The sequence below is a fragment of the Theobroma umbraticum genome, unplaced genomic scaffold (assembly GCF_002168275.2).
Source record: "Theobroma umbraticum cultivar Fairchild unplaced genomic scaffold, ASM216827v3 scaffold_130.0, whole genome shotgun sequence".
In the NCBI taxonomy this organism is placed as follows: Eukaryota; Viridiplantae; Streptophyta; class Magnoliopsida; order Malvales; family Malvaceae; genus Theobroma; species Theobroma umbraticum.
In genome coordinates, this window is record NW_018397264.1 from 5,814,144 (window position 1) to 5,840,470 (window position 26,327).

Consider the following 26,327-nt stretch of genomic DNA (forward strand, 5'->3'; position numbering starts at 1 on the left):
TGACAGTAATTGTATTGTTAAACTATATTGCTCTTTCCAGGATGAAGAGTATCTGTATCTCATTATGGAATATTTACCTGGGGGAGATATGATGACTTTACTGATGCGGAAGGATACATTAACTGAAGATGAGGCCAGATTTTATGTTGGAGAAACTGTCCTGGCAATTGAATCTATCCACAAACATAATTATATTCATAGGTGAGTTGAAATGACATTAAACCTTCATCTGCTTTTATATAATGGTCTTCCTGAGTTTGCACTAAAGGGTACACCCATTCTATGTCACATGTTGCAGAGACATCAAGCCTGACAACCTGCTACTTGATAGAAATGGTCATATGAAATTATCAGATTTTGGATTATGTAAGCCGTTAGATTGCAGTAATCTCCAGGAAAAGGATTTTTCTATGGCTAGCAGTCTCAGTGGGGCTCTTCAAAGTGATGGACGGCCTGCAGCACCAAGACGAACACAACAAGAGCAATTGCAACACTGGCAGAGGAACAGAAGAATGCTTGTAAGTATTTGGCTACCATGTATGTAATGCAACATTTCTCATTGTTATTAGTGGTGGTTCTATTGAGTTTACAGAGCAAGAAGTTCTTGACTTGTTTCTCCTTTATTTTACTTAATTCAGGTTTTGTTTGATTTTGTCAAGTTTGCAAGGCTTATGTCTTATAGCTGTTAGTTGCCTTAGATATTCTAGAAAGACCACAAGCTCACATCTTTTTCCTGCTAAGCTCATTTTGGAAAGCTTTCCTTGCTTTGCAAATTAATATTTTCTTAAGCATTTAAATATTGTAATATTTCAGGCTTACTCTACGGTTGGTACACCTGACTATATTGCCCCAGAGGTTTTGCTGAAGAAAGGATATGGGATGGAATGTGACTGGTTTGTATATTAAACATGTTTTTCTTATTTGTAATTTATATTTTGTGAGATATGTTATAATGGTATCTTTGGATACTTTTCTAGGTGGTCTCTTGGTGCTATCATGTATGAAATGCTTGTCGGATATCCACCCTTTTATTCAGATGAGCCGATGTCAACTTGTCGGAAGGTAAGTTTTTACCATTTTATTATTATGCTGTCATGATTTGTGATAATATTTTTGTTTTATTTTTCTGCATTTACATCTGAACATTGTTTGTGGTTAGCTTCTATGTTGTGACTCTTTATTTTGCTTCTCATCTTCTTTGTTAGCAATGATAAGTATTGTCCCTTTTTCAACATTTTCCAGATAGTAAATTGGAGAACGCACTTAAAATTTCCAGAAGAAGCGAAACTATCTCCAGAAGCAAAAGATCTTATCAGTAAACTTTTATGTAATGTTGAGCAGAGGCTTGGCACAAAAGGCGCCGATGAAATTAAGGTGTTGTGTGGTGTGTTCTGTTCTAGATTCTTTGATTCACTTTTAAAAGAGAATGCAAATTACTAAAATAACTGGCTGTATCCATTGTTTCCAGGCTCACCCATGGTTTAAAGGTATTGAATGGGACAAATTATATCAAATGAAAGCAGCATTTATTCCTGAAGTCAATGATGAGTTGGATACGCAAAATTTTGAGAAGTTTGAAGAGGTAGATTATTGTTACTGTGTCTATAAATATGAAACAACCTGTTTAGAAGTATTCTTATTTCTTCCCTCTTTTGTGCACCAGGCTGACAACCAAATTCCTAGTGCAGCAAAATCAGGCCCATGGAGAAAGGTTAGTACAAGTACATATAATTTCAATTAATATGTTTGAACTTCAAGAACTTAACTAGTTAGTATCTTACAAAATTTTTATACACTGTAAACTTGTGCTACTACCAATCACTAGGACTGGCTCTGTTCCTACCTATGTAACATGGAAGTTTGTTTAAGGGTAATTGCTGATAAATAATGTTTCCATTGTTCACATTTCGAACATAATTTGGTTTTTTTCCCTTTGATACAGATGCTTTCATCCAAGGATATAAACTTTGTGGGTTACACTTACAAGAACTTTGAAATTGTAAATGATAATCAATTACCTGGGATTGGTATATTGCTTCCTCCCTCTATTTATATTTTCATGCCTTATGTTCCTTTTGTTTTCCATGTCTGTAGTTTGTCTCGGTACTTTCCAAAGTACTTTAAATAAAATAGAGAAGAACATTAATACGTGTTTTTCTCGACTGATCTCTCTTCTCCTTCCAACCTGGCAAATATCTTTGGATTTGACCAGTTCTTATTAATTCCATTGTGCAGCTGAATTGAAGAAGAAGAGCTCAAAACCCAAGAGACCCTCCATCAAATCCCTTTTTGGTAAGATATTATCACTAATATTAAAATTTTTGGTGGGTTACAACAGTTTGTAGCATGGTTGTTCACTCTTGTTAATCGTGGTGTATATTTTGCAGAGGATGAGTCAGCTGCAGCTGCCAGTCAACCTGTTCAAGGGAGCTTCTTAAACCTCTTGCCTCCGCAAATAGAAGCCCCGGAAAATCATTCCAGAAAGTGACCTCATGATATGCCATGGGCTCAGATATCCAAAGCTAAAAGAGCTTACTGTTCTCTGGTGAATTTGCTTTGCCGCATCTTACATTTTCAGATTTTCAGTGAGTTTTAGGGGCAAAGCCCCAAAACAAGTGGTTTGAGATATCAGATTGGCTCTAGAGTCAGCTAGGAGATTGTTTCTTTTGTAAAATAATATCTGAAAGTAAATATTCTTTCATATTTGTTTTGTGTATTTTTCCCCCACATTTTATGTCAAGCCGAGAGAAGTTCCTGTACAACGACCCCATTGTTGTCTTTCCATGTAATTATTTAACTTGATCTCGGAGGTGTATCTTTTGCAGTTCACTGGAAGCTGGCTAAATCTCTCTCTGGCGTTGTCTAACCGATAGGGTTTAGGAACTAGGTCTTAAGCCAAGACGACAGTCACCTACCTTGTCCATGTTATTTCCTGTTACTCCCGTTGTTAATGTCACCAACAGCGAATTTGGCTGTCAGTTATATGCCTTGAGAAAGATCGTGTTACCGTTAACCAAGATCCAAGTTGCTCCTTTCCCAATCCCCGCCAAGCAACACATGCCACTTTGTAACATGGAATTCCGTAATGCCGTTCTGAGGGGTTTTTTGAGATTCTATCTGTACACGCTGCATGTAGCAAGATGGACCATGACACCATTACCCCTGGGGAATGGGAATTACACTCAACATCAAAGCAATGTTTTAACCAAGGATCACCGTCAGCAGACACATGATGTGGTCAAGCATATCGTAACATAACATAGTTGGTGTCAAATCCAACCCAAATGATCACTACACCAGGCTGAAACCCTTCTCTTTCTTTGGTCAGAAACCACCAAACCAGGATCTAATCCACACATTTTACGGATAACCTCTTAAATAGAAGTGGGAGAATGCTTCAAAGGATGCCAGGAAAAGGGGTGGTGGGCCGATTGGAGAGGAGAGAACAGGAGTTAGGAGGCAGGGATCTCAGTAACAAATTACAAATAAAACAGTTTCTTTTCATCATAAATTGAATTAACGGAGAACATATCGGTATCAACACAACCAATAAAAGAAAGAGAGGGTTACACATATAAACCACATAGATTTACCAACAATAGAACTAAGACTTGACTTTTTACAAACAAAATTTTGATTTCATTTTATTCTGAACTATCATCATATGGACAATAAAAATTTCCCTATTCTGCAACTGGCCCTACACAATTAAGGCCCCTGGTATTCTAAGCTAGAAGCTCCACGTAGAAAGCTCTCGACATTCCCATCCAGAATCCCTGTAACTAAAAACTTCTGTCTGAATATGGCCTGCAGGAGTATATGCATACAATTGTGCCACAAATAACACTAGTTTGAGCTAAAACCATTGATTAATACACAGGACCAAGGAAGCACCGCCGCCTTCTCTTGTAGACCTCTGAAAAAGCAAAAGAAGAACCAGAAGTGATTTCCTCGAACAGATTATGCTAAAGAGATAGTAGTAATAGACTCATAGGTACATCTTCAAGCATCTAGAAATGATCTGTTTCTTTAAAAATATACTCATTCATAAAGATTATTTTAGTAACAAAGACCCCCCAGTATGAATCATCTAGATCTGCAATTTGTAATGCATCATTCTGCATCCTTTTTCACAAAATAAAAAGTTCAAAAAAAAAAATAAAGGACTGTGAAAGAAAACAACCTCAATTGTATGTATTTACAACAACAGCACCTCTCCAGAACATACCTAACTAGTTTCAAAAGGGAGCCTCAAATGATTCATCCCAGATATCTCCACTTCCATTTGAAGCATCCTCAACATCTTCTTCCATGGAAAGCCTGATATATTCTCTATGTGCAAAGCGATCCCACTCTGTCAGTGTTGGATTTTCACGCTCCTAAGACAAATATATCTTGTAATCAGCACCTCATGAAGAAAAAGTTACTCATAATGATGTCAATATTCAAAGTTAACACATGGATTTACCTGACGAATAAGAAAAGGATCACGACTTTCAAAAGCAATAAATTTATTGAGATTGAAAAGAATGTTGAAAACATTTCCAGAAAGTTTGCAGCCTTTCAAGTCACGTAGAGCGATGTAGCCCTCATTCTGTAATCAACCAATCATGTATCAGCACTAGTCATGCAGAAATATGTATGTCAACATGCAATCAAAAGGACAAAGATGAGTCATCAGTAGAGGATCCAGGAATGACCTCTGGTCCAATCATGTCAACAATTTGGCATAATATATCCTCAAAGAGCACAGGTTCTTGGGCCATGCACTCCATCCGTAGTAACTGCTCCTCATAAAAAAATTGCATTTCAGTTGGCGTGAGCACCCCATTTCCATCCAAATCAATGCATTTAAACCTGAAACAAACAATCTCTCTAGTCAGGTAACATTGTCTTTATTGATAATACATAAAATGAGGCTAGTTAAAAAATGCGGCAAAATTTTATCGAACAACCTCATGCTCATAATCGAAGAGGTTGCAACATTTTAAGGAGATTAACACTGCTATAGAACTATGAAGAACAACAATACAAAGAATTGCCAATAAATAACAACAGAGATTGACAACACAAGTTTTTCATCGTTGCATTAACATTTAAAACCGGTAAGGGATCATCAGCAAAGAAAGTTTTTCATGTGCTTCAACTAAAGAAAAGGAGATGAAATATACCAGTATTCCAGACCAGGTTCTGAAGATTTGTCCTCCTCTGACAGTATAAAGTAAACAAAATCTTCATAACCCATTTTCCCCTCAACCTTACTTCTAAATTTCCTTGGAACCTGAAAGACCAAAAAGATTACTATCTTTCTTTGTTCTTTGATATAGATGAAAAACTTCCCACTTAAAGCCGAACTGATAGTAGTAACATATAGAAAGTAGTATCACAAAAATGCAAACCTGAGAAAAAATTCTATCAACAATCCGGTACGTAAGAGCATGGTTACCATATCTGATAAGGTTTTCTTTATCGATCAAAAAATCATGGTCGGTGTCAAGCTCCCAAAACTTGCAGTATATTACATAAAAGTGTTCATAAGAGAAGTACCTGCAGTAAGAAAAGAATTAGCGTAAAATGCTAATTTATCAAGTTATAGAGAACAAAAAACTAAATGATGAATGTGAAACAAAGGTTCTCAGAACCCATATTAATATCATAAAAAACTTCATAAAAATTGCATGCTTTCAGCTGACTGATTACCTTAAAACCTTGTTAATATCTTCTTCATCATCCACATGCTGCATTGCAGCAATTAGGTTCCCCCGCTTCAACTCCCGGAGGGTAAGCCGACCAGTTCCCGATCTATTTATATAGTAAAATATTCTATACACAACTGTTTCAGCTGTAAAATACAAAAGAAGTTGAAATATGTAAGAGCACAACTATATCAGGTTACTACTTCACAAGAATCAGAACTTGACATTGACAGCACAGTCCAAACCTAAAAGTTATAATTTACTTCTGAGGCAGATGGGAGTACACTAAGTAATATTGTAGTAATGCCATTGTTAAGGTACACCTAGCACCAAATGCTGGGACTAAGTTACATTTAGTCACTACGATATATTGAACATACAAAACCAGAAATGCAGTAAGCCAATTATCAGATGAATTTGGGGCCTGTTTGGCATGTGTGAAGCATGGATTCTAGACAGGAATAAATGATCTAATTTGAAACGAATTGAAAAAGATATTTGTTCAAATGATAGTAATCATACCATATCTTTCCTGAAATTCTGGGGTGCTTTGTAAAAACTCCAGCCCTGGATGAGATGCCAAAAGTTCGTGTAAAACAGGTTTGAAATCATCCTGCATTCAATACCAATTAATTAAAGAAGGCACAAAACCTTATTACTTCTGCAACCACAATTTTCCCCCTTCAATAGTTAGTTTAGTGAGGCATGTCAATGCACATTTATATAATCATATTTCTTTCTTTCCTTCTCGTTTCATAGAGATGTACAATCATATTCAAGTAATATTCATTGAAGAAGCAGAATATTACCTGAGTAAGGTATCTGCGATCAGGTTGCTTAAGAATTGTATACATTCGGGTTGCTAAATCCATTGTTAACATGTTGCCTCCAATCCAATAATTGACAAATTGATCCCTAAAATTCATTACAGCATACATAAGCACACATCTATGATAACTTGTGTGATTTAAAAACTGATGTTAAACCATCTAGAACCTTACAATTTCATACTTCAATTATAACTGATTATGTTTCATAGACAAATCAAGTCTCAGATAGCAAAACAAGGGCCTAAAACATACATAATAAATTAGTTGCAAGTTTGCAAGAGGATCAGACTGTTCATTGACACCAAAAACTATTCAAGCTTTCCATAAAGGGCATGCAAGAACCAGCAATAAACCCTCCTAAACCCTAACCAAGAGTCCAATGAATCTGGTTGGTCCTATTAAAATCTACAGTGCAGTTCTACACCTCTACTCAAACCATTGCATTATTAAAACTTCTGCACTAAGTCGATCAAATCCATTGAGGGAATTTCCTGTAATTAGACCAGTACTTCCATCCAATCCTTGTATATGCTGCCAATCACAGCCTTTCTTAAAGTGCAGTAAAAGACTAACCCAAAAAGAGATATAGACCACAGAGACCACTACATAGTCAAGGCCTCAAGGGTCATAAAGCACTACTTCATGCTATTCCTGATTCCAAAGTAAGGAATCCCTAGAAAATATGGGGATTGCAAAGGAGTGAAACACCACAAAAACCTTTTGGATTTAATCGGTGTTGCCACCAATGCTTTGTTTTTAACAGCATTATTTATAGCAGGTCCTTCATCTATTATTGTCCATGACCATGAATAAGTAGTTCTGGTCCAACATAGATTTCTTCAGAACCAATACCACTACACATCATGAAACTATAAATTCAAAGGTGCACTCATACATACCTTGTCACAATACCACTGTTGTTGACATCAATATTTCTAAACAGAGTGGGGGACAAGAATGAAGGTAGTTTGCAAATATCTTTTGTTAACGCCTTAAACTCTGCCATGCAAGAAACAGTACATTTAACAACAGCAAAAACCAAGAAAACATAAAAATAGAATCTGACTAAAACCGCTTAAGTGTTTTCTCACCATGAATGTGCAATCCCAAACGACCATAAAAGTACTGATCAATGACAAACAAACACTGCTCTTTCAATTCATTTGGAGGCGGACGACCATTTTCAAAATAAAACTACAAAAACAACAAACATTTTTTTTTGAGTTCTATTATCCGAAGGCGTAATATTCCACTAAAACATTTGCAAAATTTATGGGCTAAGTTCACTTTATACCGGTGGTACGACTTCACGAACTGGCTCGCTAACTATTTTGAGGGGCGAACCTAAAGAAGAAGGGCCAGACCGCTGTTTGACAATACGAGGAGAACCAGAAGTACTACGCGGTGAAAGCGGAGGAGTACTTGCAGCAGGAAACATGGAAGGCAATAAATTGGTTGTAGAAGCACTAATACCGGTCAAATTCCCCGTGACATTCAACGACGACGTCCCCGTTCTCGCATCAGTAAGCAAATTCTTAACCTAATTAAATTTAAAGAAGAAAAGCAAAATAAAAGGTTATATATAGAAACTTATATGAAAAAGGAAGACTACTGATTAGTAAGAAGCGTTACCAGGCGACCAGTTTCTGGGAGGGAAAGCCAAAGGGAAAACAGTTCCTCTGCGAGAAAGGGATTGGATTTGAGAGCTAACGGGGAGAGCTCCGGGAGCTGAAGTAAATCAGGGTCAAGAGATGCCACGTCACCTACTACCTCCACTTCCATGATTCTTTCCGAATTTTTCCTGAATTCAAGCCCCCCGTAAACAACAAGAATTTCTGTTTTTAAATAATAATAACAAGTGAAAATTAAAAACCCTAGATCACCACGCTCAATAGAGAGGAAAAGATTTAAGCTTTATTTTGAGTGTTGGAAATGGATTGAACGAGGAACAGTTTCAGCGTATCTTGCCCGGAGAGAAGGAAGTGAAGTTTTTTTTTTTAATCTTTTTGGGGGAATTATTGTTATTATTGCTATTCTTATTTTTTTTGCCTGTTGGGATGAGAAACCGAAGAGCTTTTGAGATGGTTGTCGCTTGAGTTTCAGCGGAGAAAACAGGGACGAAAAGGAAGAGGCTTTGCTTTTACAAATGGCAAAAGTGCCTGCTTATTATGCTTCCCCTTTTCTTCTCTTCCATGGACTTTTACGTGGCATTGCCACGTCATAATCTAACGTGTGCCCCTCACTAATAAGATTATTATTATTATCGCATGTATGGGTTTAATTCAATGTTCATGTATTTATATAATTTCATTCATGTGAACGAAACCCACTAATCCAATCAAAGTAGTACAAGCAAGGGATCATTGTTTGGTATGTTATCAAATCCACACATTTTCAATGTGGCAACAAAGCTATGATCAATTATTGATGCCCATTGCCATGCACCCATTGTTGTTGTCTTTTAAAAGAGAATTCCCCCTCATTACCCTTTTACTTTTGAGATTATAAGCCTAGGCCTCAATGGCTAGCAAAATGATGATAAAGGTTAGTAAAACAAAGCCTTTTGTCACTTTCAAAGTAAAGTGGAGAGAGAAAGGTTTAAAAGCAGTGATTATCATGTTATGGTCACTACAATATTGTAATCCTAAAATCAGAAACATCATTCATGTTTTACAGATAATGGCAACATAACATGAGAAAAGATATAAACAGAGTAAGCCAGATCACATAAAGCCAGAAAGTCTTTGCTATAATAGACTTCTAGGCATGGTTCTCTTCTTTTGCTTCTGAAAGAAGGAAATATTAACTGTTTATTAGAGCTAGAATGTTGGAAACATATGAACAATTCCCTAAAGTGAGATCATTTATCTCTTTCTTTAATGAGTCTAGGACTCTAGAGGCATCATCATAATGGCAAGAATACCTGACGAGGTACAAGAGGAATGAGTCGAAAAGTTTTCCTGAGGATGAACTTCTTCATGAGATTGTTGTGGATGGAACCCAAATGGACACAGATATACAGAGTGACTGTTTGTAAATACCATTATAGTTGCCAAGATCTCCATCAGAAACTAGAAAAGGGAAATTAAGCCCTCAACACAAGCAAATCTTTCCTAACAGATGCATATGCCATTTATTTCCTTTTCCCACTCCCAATTGTCAAGAGCTCAAAGCTCCGAAGGGCGTCATCACGACCACCTCTTGTGGCTGCAGTACGAGTAAAGGTTGATGATTTTGATTCAAACCCAGGTTGGACCCTCTGAGTAGTTGACAGGCGACCACTGCTTGAAACCAATCTGCTAGGCCTGTTCTCACTAGGCTCCCCAGAGGAGCTAGGCCGACTGCTTGATACGACAACCCTCTTTGAAGTACTACCATTTCTTGACGAGGAGCGAGCCTTTTCCGAATCAGGTTGCTGAAAGAGATAAGTTTTTTGGAAAAAAATCATAACTTCTGTGGCAAATAGCTAAGGCATTCAAACTTCAATTTCCTTGATAGAAAGTGAAGTTCAATGGCCAACAATACATGAAATGTACAGAAAAAATGCAGAAGCAAGGTAGCTAACCACATCCTTCGATGATGGCACATCATCTGAAGATCTGTATCTAGACTGATCACCATGCAAACCATTCCGTCTACCAAGTACCCCAACAGCACCTGAGAACCTTTCTCGAATCTCTTGGCCAACTAGAGGAAAGAAAGATATGTGCTGAGCATTAAAAGTAGGTTTATTTATGGAAATCAAGATCAGGAACACAGGCAAGTCAGGTTGATCAGATCCGAAAGTCTCAATTACAATGTTTATGTTAAAAAATTTGTCACCAGCTAAATTATCAAAATATATTCTGAAACCTCTTTGAAATGGCACAGACCTGATGGCCTTTCTGTTCTGTCAGCAGATACACCAGGGGGATTTAAACCTGGCTTTGGGCTTGGCTGTTGAGGAATGACAAGAAACATGAGATAAGAATCTTAATGAAGATATAAAATTATTATTTCCCAGAACGTCAAGGCCAACAAATTAAAGATCACTGACCCGTGCTCTTGAGCTAGAGCCAACCTGCGGATATCTCAATATGGTCCAATCAAATACGTAGTCAAACTGATAACCTGCACCAGTTGGTAGTCAAAATCAATTAATATCAGAGTTCAATCAAGCAGATTCCAAAATAAAAGATCTTTTGCAAATTTATGATGATGAACTAATGGGAAGTCTGATTCAGTTGTCAAAATTAAACAAATTAAAAGGGTGAGCAATAGTTGAACAGCGAGACTTAAAGTAACAAGTTAACCTTCTCGAATAAAAAGGTCTCTAAACAGCCTTTTCAGGTAAGAATAATCTGGTCTGTCTTCAAACCGTAGTGATCGGCAATAATGAAAGTATGATGTGAACTCAGAAGGATATGATTTGCAAAGGACCTGAAATGGCATATTACTTGTCACACACACATTCAGTATTCAATTGCTAGAACATGCAGAGATTTAACACAAAATAAGATTCAGCTTCTGATAAACCAACTTTCTCTGGTTTGGTCTTAAATATATGTATAATAGAATTTCCTGGTATCTACAGATTGTAGAAGCAAAAAATGGTACCTCTATGGGCGTAAGCATCTTCTTTTCACTGATCTTGTCATACTTCTGCTTTTTGGTGCCAGCTTTCAGGCCCTGCCATGGAAGGCTGAGACAGAGAGAACAAAACTAGGTTAAAAAAATGTCACTCAACATTTAAAAGGTTTGTGAACTAAGCAACCCGGTTGTATGTTCAACCAACCTTCCCCTGAGGAAGTACATAAGCACATAACCAAGAGATTCCAGATCATCCCTCCTGCTTTGCTCTGCAATGTACAGCACAGTTGGATCAAATATAAAGCCAAAATAATCCACAGCAACAGGTGTTTGCTGAAAGTAAAACCCATATAAATATTAGATGCAGTTAAGTACACGCACCGACTCCAAGGTGAGTGTTAACACTTGCATATCGAGCTGTTCCTGTAAGATTCTTATTTTCCCTATAAGAAGAAATGGATAACTTAAATGAGTGTCCATGGCTAGCAAAAAAGGCTAACAAAGAAGAAAAAAGTAGTACAATATGAGACCATTGTGGCACATACAGAATGATTTGTCAGGAGAGAATTATGCACGCGAAATAGGAGCTATCCTTATTGGAAGAATTGATAATTGATGACTCAAGCTAAAAGCAGAATTAAATCTCAAGTTTTTCTCAAAATGATTAATGGTAAACCCTAATTGTTTATGAGCCAGCCTAAGTCTAGAAATCCAACTTGAACGCATTAGGTATGCTGATGAGTGGCAAACATAACTAACGAAAATTTTAACCATCTCATGTTCCTCTATGCCATATAGCCTTGCTATGGGAACTCATGATCAAATCTGTTATCAGGAGAATTAAGTCATGCTTAGCGTTAAAAGTTAGGACCAATAGATGGACAATTTAAAAGAGGAAATAACAAATTCTACAAATATAAACATCAAAAGTTGTTACCTGTATGGTATGTGCTTGTATGTTTGAAGATCCCTATACTTTTTTGCAAGGCCATAATCAATTATGTATACCTACGTTGAAAAGGAGGAAACAATCGAATTAAGCAACACATACTAGCTCATCCGGTTTAATGAGAGACTCAAAAGATAGTCTTATGTCTAACTGAATTTCAGTCAAGGAAAATATAAAATTGATAGGGTCAATGACATTTCAAATGCAATACAATATAGTGTGAAAATCCCATCAATATAATCTCATGCCTCATTGGCTATTTATAAATCCAAAAAACGCTTGCACAAATATATGTGGGCTATAAACAGAAGAACGTGCCTGATTTGCTTTGCGCCCTAAACCCATCAAAAAGTTATCAGGCTTTATATCACGGTGAAGAAAACCACGAGAGTGCATATACTCAACTCTATTTATCTGGAACAACAACAAAAGAACAAGCATTACTAAGGCAGCCAACTGATCAGATTAAAGTTCCCTGAAAAAAGAAGCATACTTACTAACTGATCTGCAAGCATCAAAACTGTTTTTAAAGAAAACTTCCGATTGCAATAGTTGAACAAGTCTTCGAGGCTTGGTCCAAGAAGATCAATAACCATAACATTGTATTCACCCTCAACTCCAAACCATTTTAGATGGGGAATACCCACTGCACATGTAAAAGAAAGTAAGATAAACATTACTCACTGGGCCCCACTTATCAGAATAAATGGATAGACAAATGGAGAGAGTGAAAGAAACAAAACTTACTCCCTCCTTGAAGAAGCATGTACAGCTTCGACTCATAGTGAAGTTGGGGATGCTTTGTCTTAACAGATTCCTGAGCAAACAAGAGGAGTACTTATTGGTAAGGGGTAGGAGATTCAAAATTTCAATCACCAATATAATTAAAGTCAATTGAAATATCAAATGGAAAAAGAAACAATAGAAGTGTAACTACAATCTAACAACTGAACACTTGCAGAAATTTTATAAGAACTTGAGCAGATCATCCAAAACTATCAGCTCAAATAAATCCAGCTTTACTTTTTCTTACGTATCGAGTGATCAACCAATACAATCTAGCAAAAACACAGAAAAGAAACAAAATCTCCCCCACCCCCAACCACACTCACACAAACATAAAGTTGGGGTAAAAACAATAAAAAGCCAAACATTACCAGCTTAACAGCCACTTCCTCTCCACTTTGTACATTAACTCCTGCAAAACCAGAACACAAAAATCAACAAAACAGCCGAAAGAAAAAAAGAAAACAAAAATAAAAAGTCATAATCGTAATACCTAAATAAAGTTCACCAAACGACCCACTTCCGATCTTTCGACCAAGCTTGAATTTTCCACCAATAATATGCTCCATGATCTAATCTTACTCAACTTTATCACAATAGAGAAAACAAAAAACTGGCCCTCCTCCCCTCTTATTTCACTTTTTTAATATTGGAAAACTTGACTTTCAACAGAGAAAATGGCTCAAAACCCTTCTCTTCAAACTAACTCTCAGATCCATCAAAATTCTTATCTACCAACTCCAAAATCAAAACTCAGATTCTAAAAACCTTATAAAGCCCTCCAAAAACTCAGAAAAAAAATTATAAACCCTTTTAGTGACTAAAGGGCTAAAAAACGGAGAAACTTGATTGAAAATCTACGGAATACCCATTGATCAGTGAACCAAAACAAGCGCTTTGGGATCATCAAGCTGCATTCTCTAGGTGGGAAAAAGGTCAAGAGAAAAAGTTGGGTTTTTTTCTAAGAGATAAAACTTAGGAGTATTAAAGAGAAAAAAAGGTTATACTTTGATTGCCCCATAAAAAGGGAAAAATGGTAAAAGAATCTAAAAGGAACGAATTTATCGGCAAGAATTTGGGTGATGATCTATGGATCTGGGTTAAGGACACGGATTTAATTTTCTCAGGAAAAAATATTCTTTTGAAGGAAAGAAAAATGGAATACCCTTTTTTTTCGATGAGAGACAGAGAGAGAAAGAAAAACGGATGATTGAAGAAGCGAAGGGTGGCTTATGATATTATGGAGAATTTTCTATATTTTTAATATTTTTCAATGAAAATTATTATTATTATTATTATTTTGTGTTTGATTAAGTTTATGATGATTGAGAGAGAGAGAGAGAGGGCCGACTTTTCCTGTTTCATTGTCTCATTTGTGGTGCTAATAGACAATTTCAACAAAGAAGATAGGGAAAAGAAAATGCCTATTAAGATAATAAAAAATAAAACCTGGTTGGGTTGGGTTGGGTTGGGTTGTGTAGGTGTCTGCCTTGTTTGGTTTTGATGATATATTTTTCGTAGCCATTAAATATAGTTTAGAGTTCATTTTCACATATGGTGTATCACTTTTTGATTTCTTGGTAAATAAATTTCAGATGTTGCTTCAAAATTTTCTGAGAGATGTATGTTATCCTTATCTTTTGATTTCAAAGCAAAGAAAGTTTCATGATTTTCCATTACAATTACCCAAATTGAACTTCTTCTTTTTTTATTTAGTTACTATATAGTTTACAATAATATAGCAATTTAGCAAATTTGGGTTTATTTTTATTTGTAAAAAGTGTGACAATTGATTTTGGGTTTGCCATGATCACATCTAGGCTTTATATATATATATATATAGGGAGAGAGAGAGAGAGAGAGAGAGAGAACAAAGGAAGTAATCAAATATGGGAATGCAATGCAATGCAATGGTGGCAGGACAGGGGCAGGCTGGCAGGGGTTTGGGTATTTGATAAGGAGGTAAAATTGTCAATCAGCCTTCACATCTGCCTTCCCAACCTCTGTAAGAGCAGACACCTTGTAACAAATATTCTTTTCTTCTTTTTTCCTCTTTGAGTGAAAATGTCTGAAGAGTCTCTCCGTAAATATATCTACAAAGCCAAAAGAGGCAGAATTTTCAGACTGATTTTTGGCATAAAAATCCAAGGCTGCTTTTGTCAGTGGGGTGCATTTTTGCATGTCAAAAAATATGCAGTGTAGCTTTCAATAGTTCACAAACAGATAAATGGTTGGTAACTGAATTGACCTAAAGCGTGTTTATTAAAGTTCTGTGGTCCAAATTCCACCAATTTGTCTTTCTTAACCCCGCCACTGTACATGCTGAGCAATTGGGCTAGGCTAGGATCCAAGTAAACACACCACTAAATTCCAGATTAGGCTTGGGCCATCTTCCTATCGAAGGGCCACAAATTTTTAGTGCCATTTTCTAACAATTAAAGCAGTGTGCCAATGTCCAAATTAAATTAAAAACCAAATACAGTAAAATGGAAAGTTGTGATCAAAGCTGTGGTGTAATAGGAGTTAACTATGTTAAATGGTTCATTAAAATTTGGGGGATAATGTGAGGAGAATGAGTCCTTCATTTCGTATTGAACATGAAATGACAAAACTAAAGCAATCCAACCTTTTTCTTTTGTGGTACATAGAGAGACAGATTAGAGTTTTAGACATTTGATTAGATTTAAGGCTGTAGTCTTATCACCAAAGAACAAAAAGATTTAAGGGTGTACCAGCTTTAACCCCACTCCATCTTCCCAGCAATTTGAGCCTTGTATTTCTATATAGAAAGAATTGGGATCTAAAGCTTAGGTTGTTTGCTTGAAGACTAAGACAAGCAAATTTTACTAGAGAAAGAGAAATAAAGCCATTGAATGATTGATATACTATTTATAGTTGTAGGATAAAATAAAAAGAAAAAAAGAAAGAAAGAAATCCTAATATGAAACCTCTTTTCCAAAGAAAAAGTGTGATTGCCAATAAAGATAACCTAATGGCACATTGAAGCTTCTCATGCTATTGGATACTTACTTTTTTATCATCCTGAAAGTTGAAACTTCAACAACAGTGTCAAGTAATTGATTAGATGGATTAGCTAATGTCTAACTTTGATACAAGGCCAGCCATATTATCCAATATATCCATTTATTATTGACTCTGGTGCAATCAGAATACCCCCAAAATGGCTTAGTCTTCCCAATACTCTCAGCTGAACCACATGTCCCAACCAATTCTGGTTGACCACAACCTCTTGGAAATTGTCCTAATCCCCTGGTCCATTCCTTTGATTCTTCAATTGTCGTTTTGCATTGAAGCTGCAAAGTTCAAAGCAACAAGAGTTTCCTCACAAGGAATATTGAAGTGGTAAAAGTCATACAGGAATTTGTTTACTCGGGAATATATACCAACCATTTGCCTTTTAATAGTTTGGAATAAAAGTTTGTGTTTCCAAAAACAAAGTGGCTTTGGTACTTGGGAATTTGCTCATTTTAAGAAGGGGGTTTGGGTACATGAAATTAGCTCTTTTAAGCACCAAAATGAAAAATGTCAACAGGAATACAACCTAAAAGCTGCATTAAAAAAACAACACAAAGATTCACTGAAAAGGTATATGTAATATTCAAGTAGCAAGGTATACCAAGGTTAAGGCTCATCAACTCTGGATAAGGCAGTAAACCCTTTTTCTCACAAAAAGTTAATGCTAATAATCTTAGCCTAATCAGCAAAGAGTAAGAGCATACACTTTCTAACATATCATTTCAATCATCTTCTCTTTCACGTGACAGACCACAGACCACAGATCACAAAGAATTCAAGGAGAGAGCAGCTTTACAGTGAATAATTCCGGCCACATGCTGTATACTAAATGAACAAAAGAAATAAAACAAATACAATAAACATCTATCTCTAAATATTCAAAGATACGTTATCAAACAAAAGGATAAGATGAAAGTTGCTATGCCAACCCACTAACTCAGATTGAATCAAGTTTTATAGTTCATCACCAAACAAAATATATACTATTACACTCAAATACAACCTTAATATGGAATGGCAGCTCAAGATCATTGCCCTAACAAGGACTGAACCAATTATTCAGGACGCCTAATGAATGCATGCGTGGGTATCCCACTTAGAACAGCCACTAGTACGTCCAACACGAATCTAAGACTCTCATCTAGGACGAGGCACACAATGTTCCTAAGTAAGGGTAACTAGTGAAGGAGCAATTGTGACATCCACTTGCAAGTTGTGCAATCTTCTCTACAGGCAACACAAAGTGTATAGAACTAACTCAGCACAAACAAAACACAATCCCAGCTTCCCAACCGTTAGCAGTCAGCAACATGAATCAAAGCCATACCATTTCGCTTCACATTATAGGCAAACTCCCAAACTCATCGAATCATATGCACTTTCCACATATTCCTCCGATCCTTCTATACTCTTACCACCTAGATATTGAGACCAAATAATTCCCTTTCAAGTCACAAAATATTGGTCTTTTTACAACACAACACAAAGTCTAACCAATTCAATACCCCAGCACCTATTCAAAATCCCAAGAACAAAGAAAGGAGAAGCAACTAAAACAACCCATGTTCCATTCAAATTCAAAAACCCCATAAAAGATAACCAAAAACCCAAAACTATAAACAATCAAGCAAGAACATGAAGTGTTTATATAGCTCACAAAGACCTCATATCAGTTACCCAATTAATAAAAAAAAAAAAGAAAGGAGAATTTTTTCTTCAAAATTTCTTTTACCTGAATGAAATTGTAGCGTTCTCTTCCAATGGATTCATTTTCAGCCACGGCAAAATAGGCCAATATTGGGCAATGCCCAATGTAAGAGGCATAGCTATCTCTTTGGATATTCACTGCCCATTCACTGCACACCAAATTCAACGAATCCAAAAGTTAAAAAAAAAAAATCTTTGAATTATTAATATTATACTTTAGGGTTTAGGGAAGATTTAATTAGAAGATTAGGGATTTACCTGCATTTCCTTTCTTTTGCTTTCTATAATAGCAAGAACCAGCGAAGAAAAAAGGATTACTAATTTACTGTCACACTTACATGGCGTCGTTTCAAATAGCAAATATTGGAATACAAAACGACGTCGTTTAAAGAAACATAAAAATAGCACGGAGAGCAAGGTATTGGGCTGATGTATAAAGCCCGAAACAAAATGCTGGATCAGGCCCAAGTTGTTTTTCTTGAGTTGCAAGTCTCATTTTATTATAAAACTGATCGAACCATCACTATAATTAATTTAATAAATGAAAAATTGCATTTGTGTTTTCATTCACAATCTAGCTACCCAATATCTGTAATTCAACTACATGTTATAATTAAATATTTTAAAGAGGAAAGCTTGAAAGAATTTATATTAAATTTTTAATTTAATCTCAATTATGTATGTGCAATATACGAATTTAATTATAATATATGCGATGCTTATTCATATCCTTAATATCTACAATTAGGTAATAAAGAGTACATAGAAGTAAAGTTGTGGTAGGTAGAAAATAATTGAATGCACAACAAGGATACAGCTTATTTTTTAAAAAAATTGTCTAAGTGGTCTAGAGGGAGGTCCTTGCCTAAAATGGAATAAGCATATATATGAAAAAATAATTAATTACATGTCTAATTTGCTGAATGATATGATTAATATTGGTAATGACAGTATGACAGCCTAAAAAGTTTTATTATATTTAGGAATGCAAGCGAATTCTTTATATTTGTTCATATTATCAATATAATAATCATAATGGCAGTATCTAAGTTTTCTTTTCATCATTGGAAAGATATCTTAGAATAGATAGTGTGCATAAGAAAATTAATGATATGACTAAGGGAAGAAAAAGTTGGGAAACTTAATAAATATTTTTAGACCATACAAACCAAAATAATAGCTTTTCATAGGAATATTCAAACCTAATAATAATTTGAACCTTTTTATGTGAGAAAACAGGTAATATCATAGAGGAAGTGTTATTACTAACTTTCCTTTTAATGCCCTTGACAATGATAAATCTTGAGCCTACGCATTAATTTCTTCAATAAAAGCACCACCTCATATTCTAAATATGGAGTCTAACATTAGTTTCCTCCCCTTTTTGGCTTTCTCACTTATGCAATTGGGATTTTATGATGTCATATATTAATTAAAATTAAATCAATAAAATATTTTTTCCGTGAACTTGAAAGGAACCTTTAAAATGGTAACCTGTTCTTTGTACCTATATATATATATATATTCATTTTGATACACAGCCAAAGTGCCATACCTATTCATTTTGCTCTTGATCTCTCTTCCCTCCCCATTTCTCTCTTTCTTTTTTGAAAGGTTACAAGTTTTCTACCAAAACCATGGCTGGTTGTGGTTGGAACTCAAGGCATGCAAACATGCATGGGCTTCACCATGCAAGGCTTGAGAGCGATACTAACCTAATTGCTTGTCGAATTTGTGGTCGATTTCTTAAGGGTGTGAAAGCTCTATTTGATCATGTCGAGGAGCGTCACCTATTATTTGATGCGACTGCTGAAAAAAGACAGCTTTTACTAAGCCACTTACCATCCGCCCCAAGTATCCTCTCTGCCAACCATTTCAACCAAAATCCTATGCTGCCTACAGCAAGAAACCATTTTCCCATTGGAGCCAATACTAGATACCCAGATCTGCAATGGGCTACCGCCCAATCACATGCTTGCTTTGGGTCTAGGAACAACCACATGCCCCTGATTCAAACACAGAAGCCAACAACTGATGGTGGTGCGACCCAAATAATGGTGCCAAATCTTCCAAATCAGTGCTTCACCAGGCCCTTTTTGAACCAGTTGGAGGCAACCTTGATAATAGAAGGAATGTCAACATTTGTAGATAGGGCAATGACTGCTAAATTCGAAGATCAACAAGGGTTGGATGTGACCTTGAAACTTGGAAGGGCAGATCGGGACTAGGGTTCTTTTAATTTCTTTATAGACCAAGTTATCTAAATTATGATGTTTGTTCTTATGGTGTTTTTACTATTGCTATTTGTCCTGGTTGCCATAAAGTTTTTTAGTATGTTAATTTTAATTTGATGTTGTATTTGGATTCGCTTTAGATATTTAAGAAATACAATGAGAATTTATCTTTTTTCATATTGGAGAATGAATTTGCAAGATTAATTATGTATTTATATATATATTCAATCATATGGATTTCGCGCGAAAATTTAAAATACTATCAACGGTTCTTTTTAATAAATTTAAAATCATATTAATTGTGTGATATTAAAAATTATTTACTTTTATTGTCAAAGTAATTTATCAATTAAGTTTATTTACCCTAATGATCATTAATTATTATGTGGGGAGAGAAAGAGATCGGATACATCAAAATTTGACGTGAAAAGTCAAAAAATTTCTTTTAAAATAAAAATTTCTTTGCATGAATCATCTATTATGTGCAAAATTAAATTGCTATCAACAACTTTTTTACAAATTTAAAATCAAATTGAATATGTCACAAAAATTAATTACTCATCTAAATAGCTATCAACAGTTTCTTTATAAATTTAAAATAAAATTGATTATTTTATAAGAAATTAATGATTTATCTAATTAATTTTCCTATTTCTAAGGACTATATTAACCTATTATACAACTTCTTCATTCCTCTACTTGTTTTCCTCAAGTGCTTTTATTAGATTGTATTATGAAATGTTGATTTTCATCATATGACAGTACATTTTCACACCAAGGCTATATATGTTACCATTAGATACATTTACCTTAATCGTCTTATGAACTTGTGTAAGAAAGGAAAAATCTACTACAACACACAAAAATCTACTATATATATTACCCTATATATACATTCTTTCTTAATCATCTTATGAACCTACATGCAGAAGGAAAAATTTACTATAAATTATGTGAGCATTTACTATAAATTATACTGTTTAACTTTCATCATTCTCGTTCCAGAGCCTTTATACAAATTTCATTTGACTTTTATTCTCATTTTCATATTACTCTTTAGAAATGCTTGGCTTTAGTTGGAACTTGGAGAATAGTGGTTTCAACCAAAATTTATCAACTCCCTTAAGCATAATACAAAAACGATGTGTATTATGTGATGAAGTCCTCTATGGCTATGGCTTTGATCTTGTCATTAGCCATTATGTTTCTCATATAATGTTAGCTTATGAAAGGAGGACAATCAGTATTCACCACAATGAGAGGAATTATCCTCTCATTCCCTTAATGCAAAATTTCATTCTACCTCCACCTCGTTTAATTCATTCATCCTTTCAGTTAAGAAACAATTTGCTATATCAACATCAAGCGTATCCAAGACACTATGCTTTAAGGCACTATATAGCCTCACAATCTATCAAGTCCTAGCACTTAGAACTTATGCCTCTCATGTTGCTTTGATATTGGTATCATGCTCACTCCTCCTGCTCAACAAATGGAAAATCGAAACCCTACAAATGGCAACACGTTGGCTCCCTTACTGTGGAAACCAATGACTTGCCCCTTTTTTTGATTGATTTATCTATTAATTAGGACAATGGCAACACAAATTGCTCTAATGATGACTTAAACACTGATTTGAATCCTTGAGAAAACCATTATTCTGATGAAAGCAATACAGACTTCATCTTTCAATTATAATTGGATTACTAGTTGTTGTTGTTGTTGTTTTGTTTCTTTTGATATGGCAATTGTCTTTTATTATTCGGTCTGGCTAAGAATTGGACCAAGAAGATAAACAATGCTAAGGTTAATATTAACCTGTTATAGACCAAGAATCGGTGTGTCACCCATATCCCTAGGAGTGCTAATGACATGGTCAATAACCTCACAAAATCTGGTATCCTTGGTTAGCATGATTTTTCATGGTTATTGGTTAGAGGCAACTCATGTAAAGCCTTGTTTCTGTTTATTGTTTGTAGCTATGGTTTGTGAACCCCCTCACTGGCTTTTCGTTACGTAGTTGGAGAAGGACTTTTACTATCTTTTTGGCATTAGCTGGATGCTCTGTACAAACTCATTGAAGCCATTAGTTCCCCTTATGGTCCTCCTTTTATCAAATCATAGCTATTGCATTCCAAAAAAAAAAAAAACTAATTAATTATTTGGGTTCATAGCTAATAATTAATTACTTATTTCCATATATATAAATAGGAGAATACATGATAAAATAATTAATTACATGTTTAATTGCTGAATGTTCATATTAATTTTGGAAATGACAGTATAGCAGCCTAAAAAGTTTTATTATAATTAGGAATGCAAGCAAATTCTTTGAATTGTTCAAATCATCAATATTATGATAAATCAAAATCAAGCATTCTTTTTATCAATGGAAAGATATCTTAGTATAGATAGTATACCTAAAAAATTTAATGATATGAATAAAGAAAGTAAAAATTTTTAGAACAAACAAACCAGAAATAATGGGTTTCCATAGCAATATTCAAACATAATAAATTCATAACCCATTTTCTTTGGAAATACAGGTAACATGTTAGTGCAAAGATATCAAACACTTAGCCAATTGTACATCAAACCCAAGGCAAAACATCTCAAGCAAAATAACACAGCTGCACAAAATCTCAACAAACAACGAAAACAAAAACACAAAGAATCATCCTACGCTTAGAAAATAATCAAAACTCTGCCATGATCCACCTAAGGGCCAACACGTAATCATCCCAACAATGATCCAACAGCATAGTTGAGGGCCACATTCCTCAACACAACAGATTAGTTAGAACAAAAAACATGTGGCTGCATCACATAGCATTTACTCAAAGACAAACAAAATGCGCCACCTTAAGCATGATAGACACCAAGAGACCATGTCATCTCCAAGCACAGAAAACATTTCCTAGATATATAATTACAGATTCACTTATCTTGAGCCTACGCGTTAGATTCTCCAATAAAAGCACCATCCCAAATTCTAAATATGCAGCCATTGATTGGTTTCATTCCCTTTTTCACTTTATCATATCAGCTAGAATTAATCAAAAAAATAAATGCGTAAACTTAATGGAAACCCTTAAAATGGTAACATACTAACTTGTTCTTTTTACCTATATATAAATAGATTGAAATGTAGCCAAAATGTTATCCCTACTCATCCTACTCCTGCTCTCTTCTCCTACCTCATTTCTCCCTTTCTTTTTGAAAGGTTACAAATTTTCTGCCGAACACCATGGCTGGTTATGGTTGGAACTCAAGGCATGCAAGCATGCATGGGCTTCACGATGAAAGGCTATATCGTGATACTGACCTATTTGCTTGTCGAGTTTGTGGTGATATTCTCATGGGCAAGAAAGCTTTATTTGATCATGTCGAGCTTCACCTACTACTTGATGAGAGTGCTGCAATTAGGCAAGTTTTATTGAGCCATTTGTGGTCTGCCCAAAGTATCCTCTTTACCGACCATTTCAACAAAAATCCTATGCTACCTATAGAAACATGCCCTTTATCTATTGGAACCTATACCGGATACCCTGATCTGCAGTGGGCTACTGCCCTATCACCTATTTGTTTTGGGTCTAGGAACAACCACATGCCGCCGATCCAGACACAGCAGCCAATAATTTATGGTGGTGCAATTCAAATATGGGTGCCAGAGCCTCGAAATTAGTGCTTCACCAAACCTTTTCTGAACTAGTTGGAGAAACCTTGCTAGATGAAAGAATGGCGACGACCCTTGATAGGGAAATTGTTGCTAAATTCAAATATCAACAAATGTTGGATGTGAACTTGAAACTTGGAAGGGAAGATCAGGACTTGGGTTCCTTTGATTTCTTTATAAACTATGCTATCTAGGATATGATGTTTGTTCAATAATGTTTTTATTGTTGCTATTTGTTGTGGTCACCACACAATTATTTAGTATGTTAATCTTTAATTTGATGGTGTACTTGTATTGGCTTCAAATATCTATAAAATTGCATTTGTTATATGGGAGCCTAACCTTCGTAAGGTTATTATATTACGTATATATATTTACTCATAGATTTTGTTCGAAAATTTAAATTACTATTAACGGTTATTTTTTATAAATTTAGAAATATATTAATTATGACATTAAAAATTAATTGCTGTTATTGTCTAAGTAATTTGTCAATTAAGTAGTTGATGTTGTTTACTTTATGATCACTCAAGATACATTAAAATTTGATGAGAAAATACAAAAACTTTTCTTTTAAAATAAAACTTTCTACCATATGCATGAACTTGAGTGCAAAATTTAATTACCATCAACGGTTTTATAATTTTAAAATGAAATTGATTATTTCATAAAAATTAATTACTTATCTAATCTAATTAATTTTTTAATAAAAATAATTGATTTTATTTGTTATATGATCACGTCATCATTTTGTGAAAAGAGAGAGAAGGGATATACATCAAATCTTATATGAAAAATTTATGAATCTTTCTTCTTTTTTTTAAGAAAAAATAATCTCAATCATATGTATGAGTATCCTATCTCATTCAAGTTCTAAGTTGTCAAGTTTTTAAGGAGTATATATGGTAAGAACTTGAATTAGAAAATTCATTTGCTATCCAAGCATATAGAGATCCTTTAATAAATTTAGATGCAAAAAAAAAAAAAGAGAATTAATGGTGGTCAAATCATTATCTTTCCAAAGATGATGTGTAAGCAGCCAGGTCTTAGGTGTACAATGCATTATGAATAATATTATTAGTTGGCTCTTAAAACAGAATGATCCAAATTCATGAAAACATAAGGCTTATACATATAGTCATTGCTTGTTTTCATTTTTTGAACCTTTTTATAAGAAAATCATGTTTTATTTCTAAAAATATGAAGAGTAACCAAAAAAGATTGAAACATACAATCGATTTATATCGGCATGGCCCATTCCAACATAGTTAGCTGGTAGATATTTGAGCTGAGAATTTATGTTAAACTTATCACTTGCCTGAGAGAAAAAAAGAATTATTAATGTTATAATTACATGTTTTACTTGAAAGAATTTATATTAATTTTTAAATTAATCTCAATTATGTCTATTGGATATACAAATTAATGATATATGTGATTATTGTTCAAATCCTTAATATTTACAATTTGGTAATAAAGATTAGATAGAAGTAAGTTGTTATTCATCAATGTGGTAGGTAGAATATAAATGTACAACAAAGATATAGCTTATTTTTTTTAAAAAAATTGTTTAATTGGCTTAGAAGGAGGTCCTTGCCTAAAATGGAATAACCATATATAAGAAAAAATAATTAATTACATGTCTAATTTGCTGAATGTTATGATTAATATTGGTAGTGACAGTAAAACAGCCTAAAAAGTTTTATTATAATTAGGAATGCGAGTAAATTCTTTGAATTTGTTCAAATCATCAATAATCATAATTTCAGCATCAAGCTTTTTATTCATCAATGGAAAGATAACTCAGAATAGATAATATGAATAAGAAAATTAATAATATGACTAAGGAAAGAAAAGTTGGGAAACTTAATAAATATTTTTAGACCATACAAACCAGAAACAATGGGTTTTCATAAGAATATTTAAACCTAACACTAATATGAACCTTTTTATTTGAGAAAAACAGGTAATATCATAGTGGGAATGTTATTACTTTCTTTTTAATGCCATTGACAATGATAAATCTTGAGCCTACGCATTCTTTTCTTCAAAAAAAGCACCACCTCACATTCTAAATATGCAGTCTAATATTAGTTTCCTCCCCTTTTTGGCTTTTTTACCTATGCAATCGGGCTTTATGATGTCATATATTAGTTAGAATTAAATCAATAAAATATTTTTTGCATGAACTTGAAGGGGAACCCTTAAAATGGTAACTTATTCCTTTTACCTATATATATATCGACTGATACACAGCCAAAATGCCATACCTACTCATCCTGCTCTTGATCTCTTCTTCCTCCCCATTTCTCCTTTTCTTTTTTGAAAGGTTACAAGTTTGCTGCGAAAACCATGGCTAATTATGGTTGGAACTCGAGGCATGCAAATACGCGTGGGCTTCACCATGTAAGGCTAAAGAGTGATACTGACCTAATTGCTTGTCGAATTTGTGGTGGAATTCTCAGGGGAGTGAAAGCTCTATTTGATCACATTGAGCTTCACCTATCACTTGATGAGAGTGCTGCAAAAAGGCAGCTCTTTCTAAGCCACTTGCAATCCGCCCAAAGTGTCTCCTTTACCAACCATGTCAACCAAAATCCTATGTTACCTACAGAAGGAAGCCCTTTTCCCATTGAAATCAATACTAGATACCCTGATCTGCTGTGGGCTGCCGCCCCATCGCATGTTTGTTTTGGGTGTAGGAACAACCACATGCCATTGATTCAGACACAGAAACCAACAACCTATGGTGGTGCAACCCAAATGATGGTGCCAAAGCCTCAAAATCAGTGCTTCACCAGGCCCTTTCTAAACCAGTTGGAGGCAACCTTGCTAATGGAAGGA

General features: G+C 34.8%; 3 protein-coding genes and 1 long non-coding RNA gene across 4 annotated transcripts; 1 reads left to right on the forward strand and 3 right to left on the reverse strand.

Annotated features, from left to right (window-relative positions):
* The first annotated feature begins 6 nt into the window (after positions 1–6).
* On the forward strand, positions 7–2,703 carry LOC110421498 (uncharacterized). The gene is made up of 10 exons (XM_021435098.2): positions 7–201; positions 299–518; positions 814–893; positions 978–1,062; positions 1,243–1,374; positions 1,469–1,582; positions 1,664–1,711; positions 1,943–2,027; positions 2,236–2,292; positions 2,388–2,703. Exons 1-10 carry the CDS (start codon positions 65–67, stop codon positions 2,486–2,488), a joined length of 1,059 nt encoding a protein of 352 aa, XP_021290773.2. The 5' UTR covers positions 7–64; the 3' UTR covers positions 2,489–2,703.
* On the reverse strand, positions 2,387–8,731 carry LOC110421057 (serine/threonine protein phosphatase 2A regulatory subunit B''beta-like). The gene is made up of 13 exons (XM_021434512.2): positions 8,159–8,731; positions 7,821–8,066; positions 7,618–7,720; positions 7,426–7,525; positions 6,506–6,611; positions 6,219–6,309; positions 5,701–5,842; positions 5,400–5,547; positions 5,172–5,281; positions 4,701–4,857; positions 4,469–4,594; positions 4,229–4,379; positions 2,387–3,916 (listed from the first exon to the last, which is right to left on the reverse strand). The coding sequence occupies exons 1-12, from the start codon at positions 8,306–8,308 to the stop codon at positions 4,239–4,241; spliced, it is 1,620 nt and encodes a 539-aa protein (XP_021290187.1). The 5' UTR covers positions 8,309–8,731; the 3' UTR covers positions 2,387–3,916; positions 4,229–4,238.
* A 392-nt stretch (positions 8,732–9,123) lies between these two features.
* LOC110421016 (casein kinase 1-like protein 10) lies at positions 9,124–14,174 on the reverse strand. The gene is made up of 14 exons (XM_021434448.2): positions 13,324–14,174; positions 13,202–13,242; positions 12,792–12,861; positions 12,542–12,690; positions 12,363–12,458; positions 12,033–12,103; positions 11,477–11,538; positions 11,301–11,364; positions 11,123–11,207; positions 10,819–10,945; positions 10,563–10,636; positions 10,399–10,462; positions 10,092–10,213; positions 9,124–9,941 (listed from the first exon to the last, which is right to left on the reverse strand). The coding sequence occupies exons 1-14, from the start codon at positions 13,397–13,399 to the stop codon at positions 9,660–9,662; spliced, it is 1,383 nt and encodes a 460-aa protein (XP_021290123.1). The 5' UTR covers positions 13,400–14,174; the 3' UTR covers positions 9,124–9,659.
* An 820-nt stretch (positions 14,175–14,994) lies between these two features.
* On the reverse strand, positions 14,995–17,911 carry LOC110421017 (uncharacterized). The gene is made up of 3 exons (XR_002445605.2): positions 17,832–17,911; positions 17,599–17,722; positions 14,995–16,144 (listed from the first exon to the last, which is right to left on the reverse strand). It is a non-coding gene; the product is annotated as an uncharacterized LOC110421017 (long non-coding RNA).
* Between the last annotated feature and the right edge of the window lie 8,416 nt (positions 17,912–26,327).

Coding starts and splice junctions, on each gene's coding strand:
- LOC110421498 (XM_021435098.2), top strand. CDS start 65: ATGGAATATTTACCTGGGGGAGATATGATGACTTTACTGATGCGGAAG. Junction 1,583..1,663: donor ATTTTGAGAAGTTTGAAGAG/GTAGATTATTGT, acceptor TTTGTGCACCAG/GCTGACAACCAAATTCCTAG. Junction 1,712..1,942: donor AATCAGGCCCATGGAGAAAG/GTTAGTACAAGT, acceptor CCTTTGATACAG/ATGCTTTCATCCAAGGATAT.
- LOC110421057 (XM_021434512.2), bottom strand. CDS start 8,308: ATGGAAGTGGAGGTAGTAGGTGACGTGGCATCTCTTGACCCTGATTTA. Junction 7,526..7,617: donor TTTGGGATTGCACATTCATG/GTGAGAAAACAC, acceptor CTTGCATGGCAG/AGTTTAAGGCGTTAACAAAA. Junction 4,858..5,171: donor GAACCTGGTCTGGAATACTG/GTATATTTCATC, acceptor TGTTTGTTTCAG/GTTTAAATGCATTGATTTGG.
- LOC110421016 (XM_021434448.2), bottom strand. CDS start 13,399: ATGGAGCATATTATTGGTGGAAAATTCAAGCTTGGTCGAAAGATCGGA. Junction 11,365..11,476: donor TAACACTCACCTTGGAGTCG/GTGCGTGTACTT, acceptor TGTACATTGCAG/AGCAAAGCAGGAGGGATGAT. Junction 11,208..11,300: donor ATGTACTTCCTCAGGGGAAG/GTTGGTTGAACA, acceptor TCTCTGTCTCAG/CCTTCCATGGCAGGGCCTGA.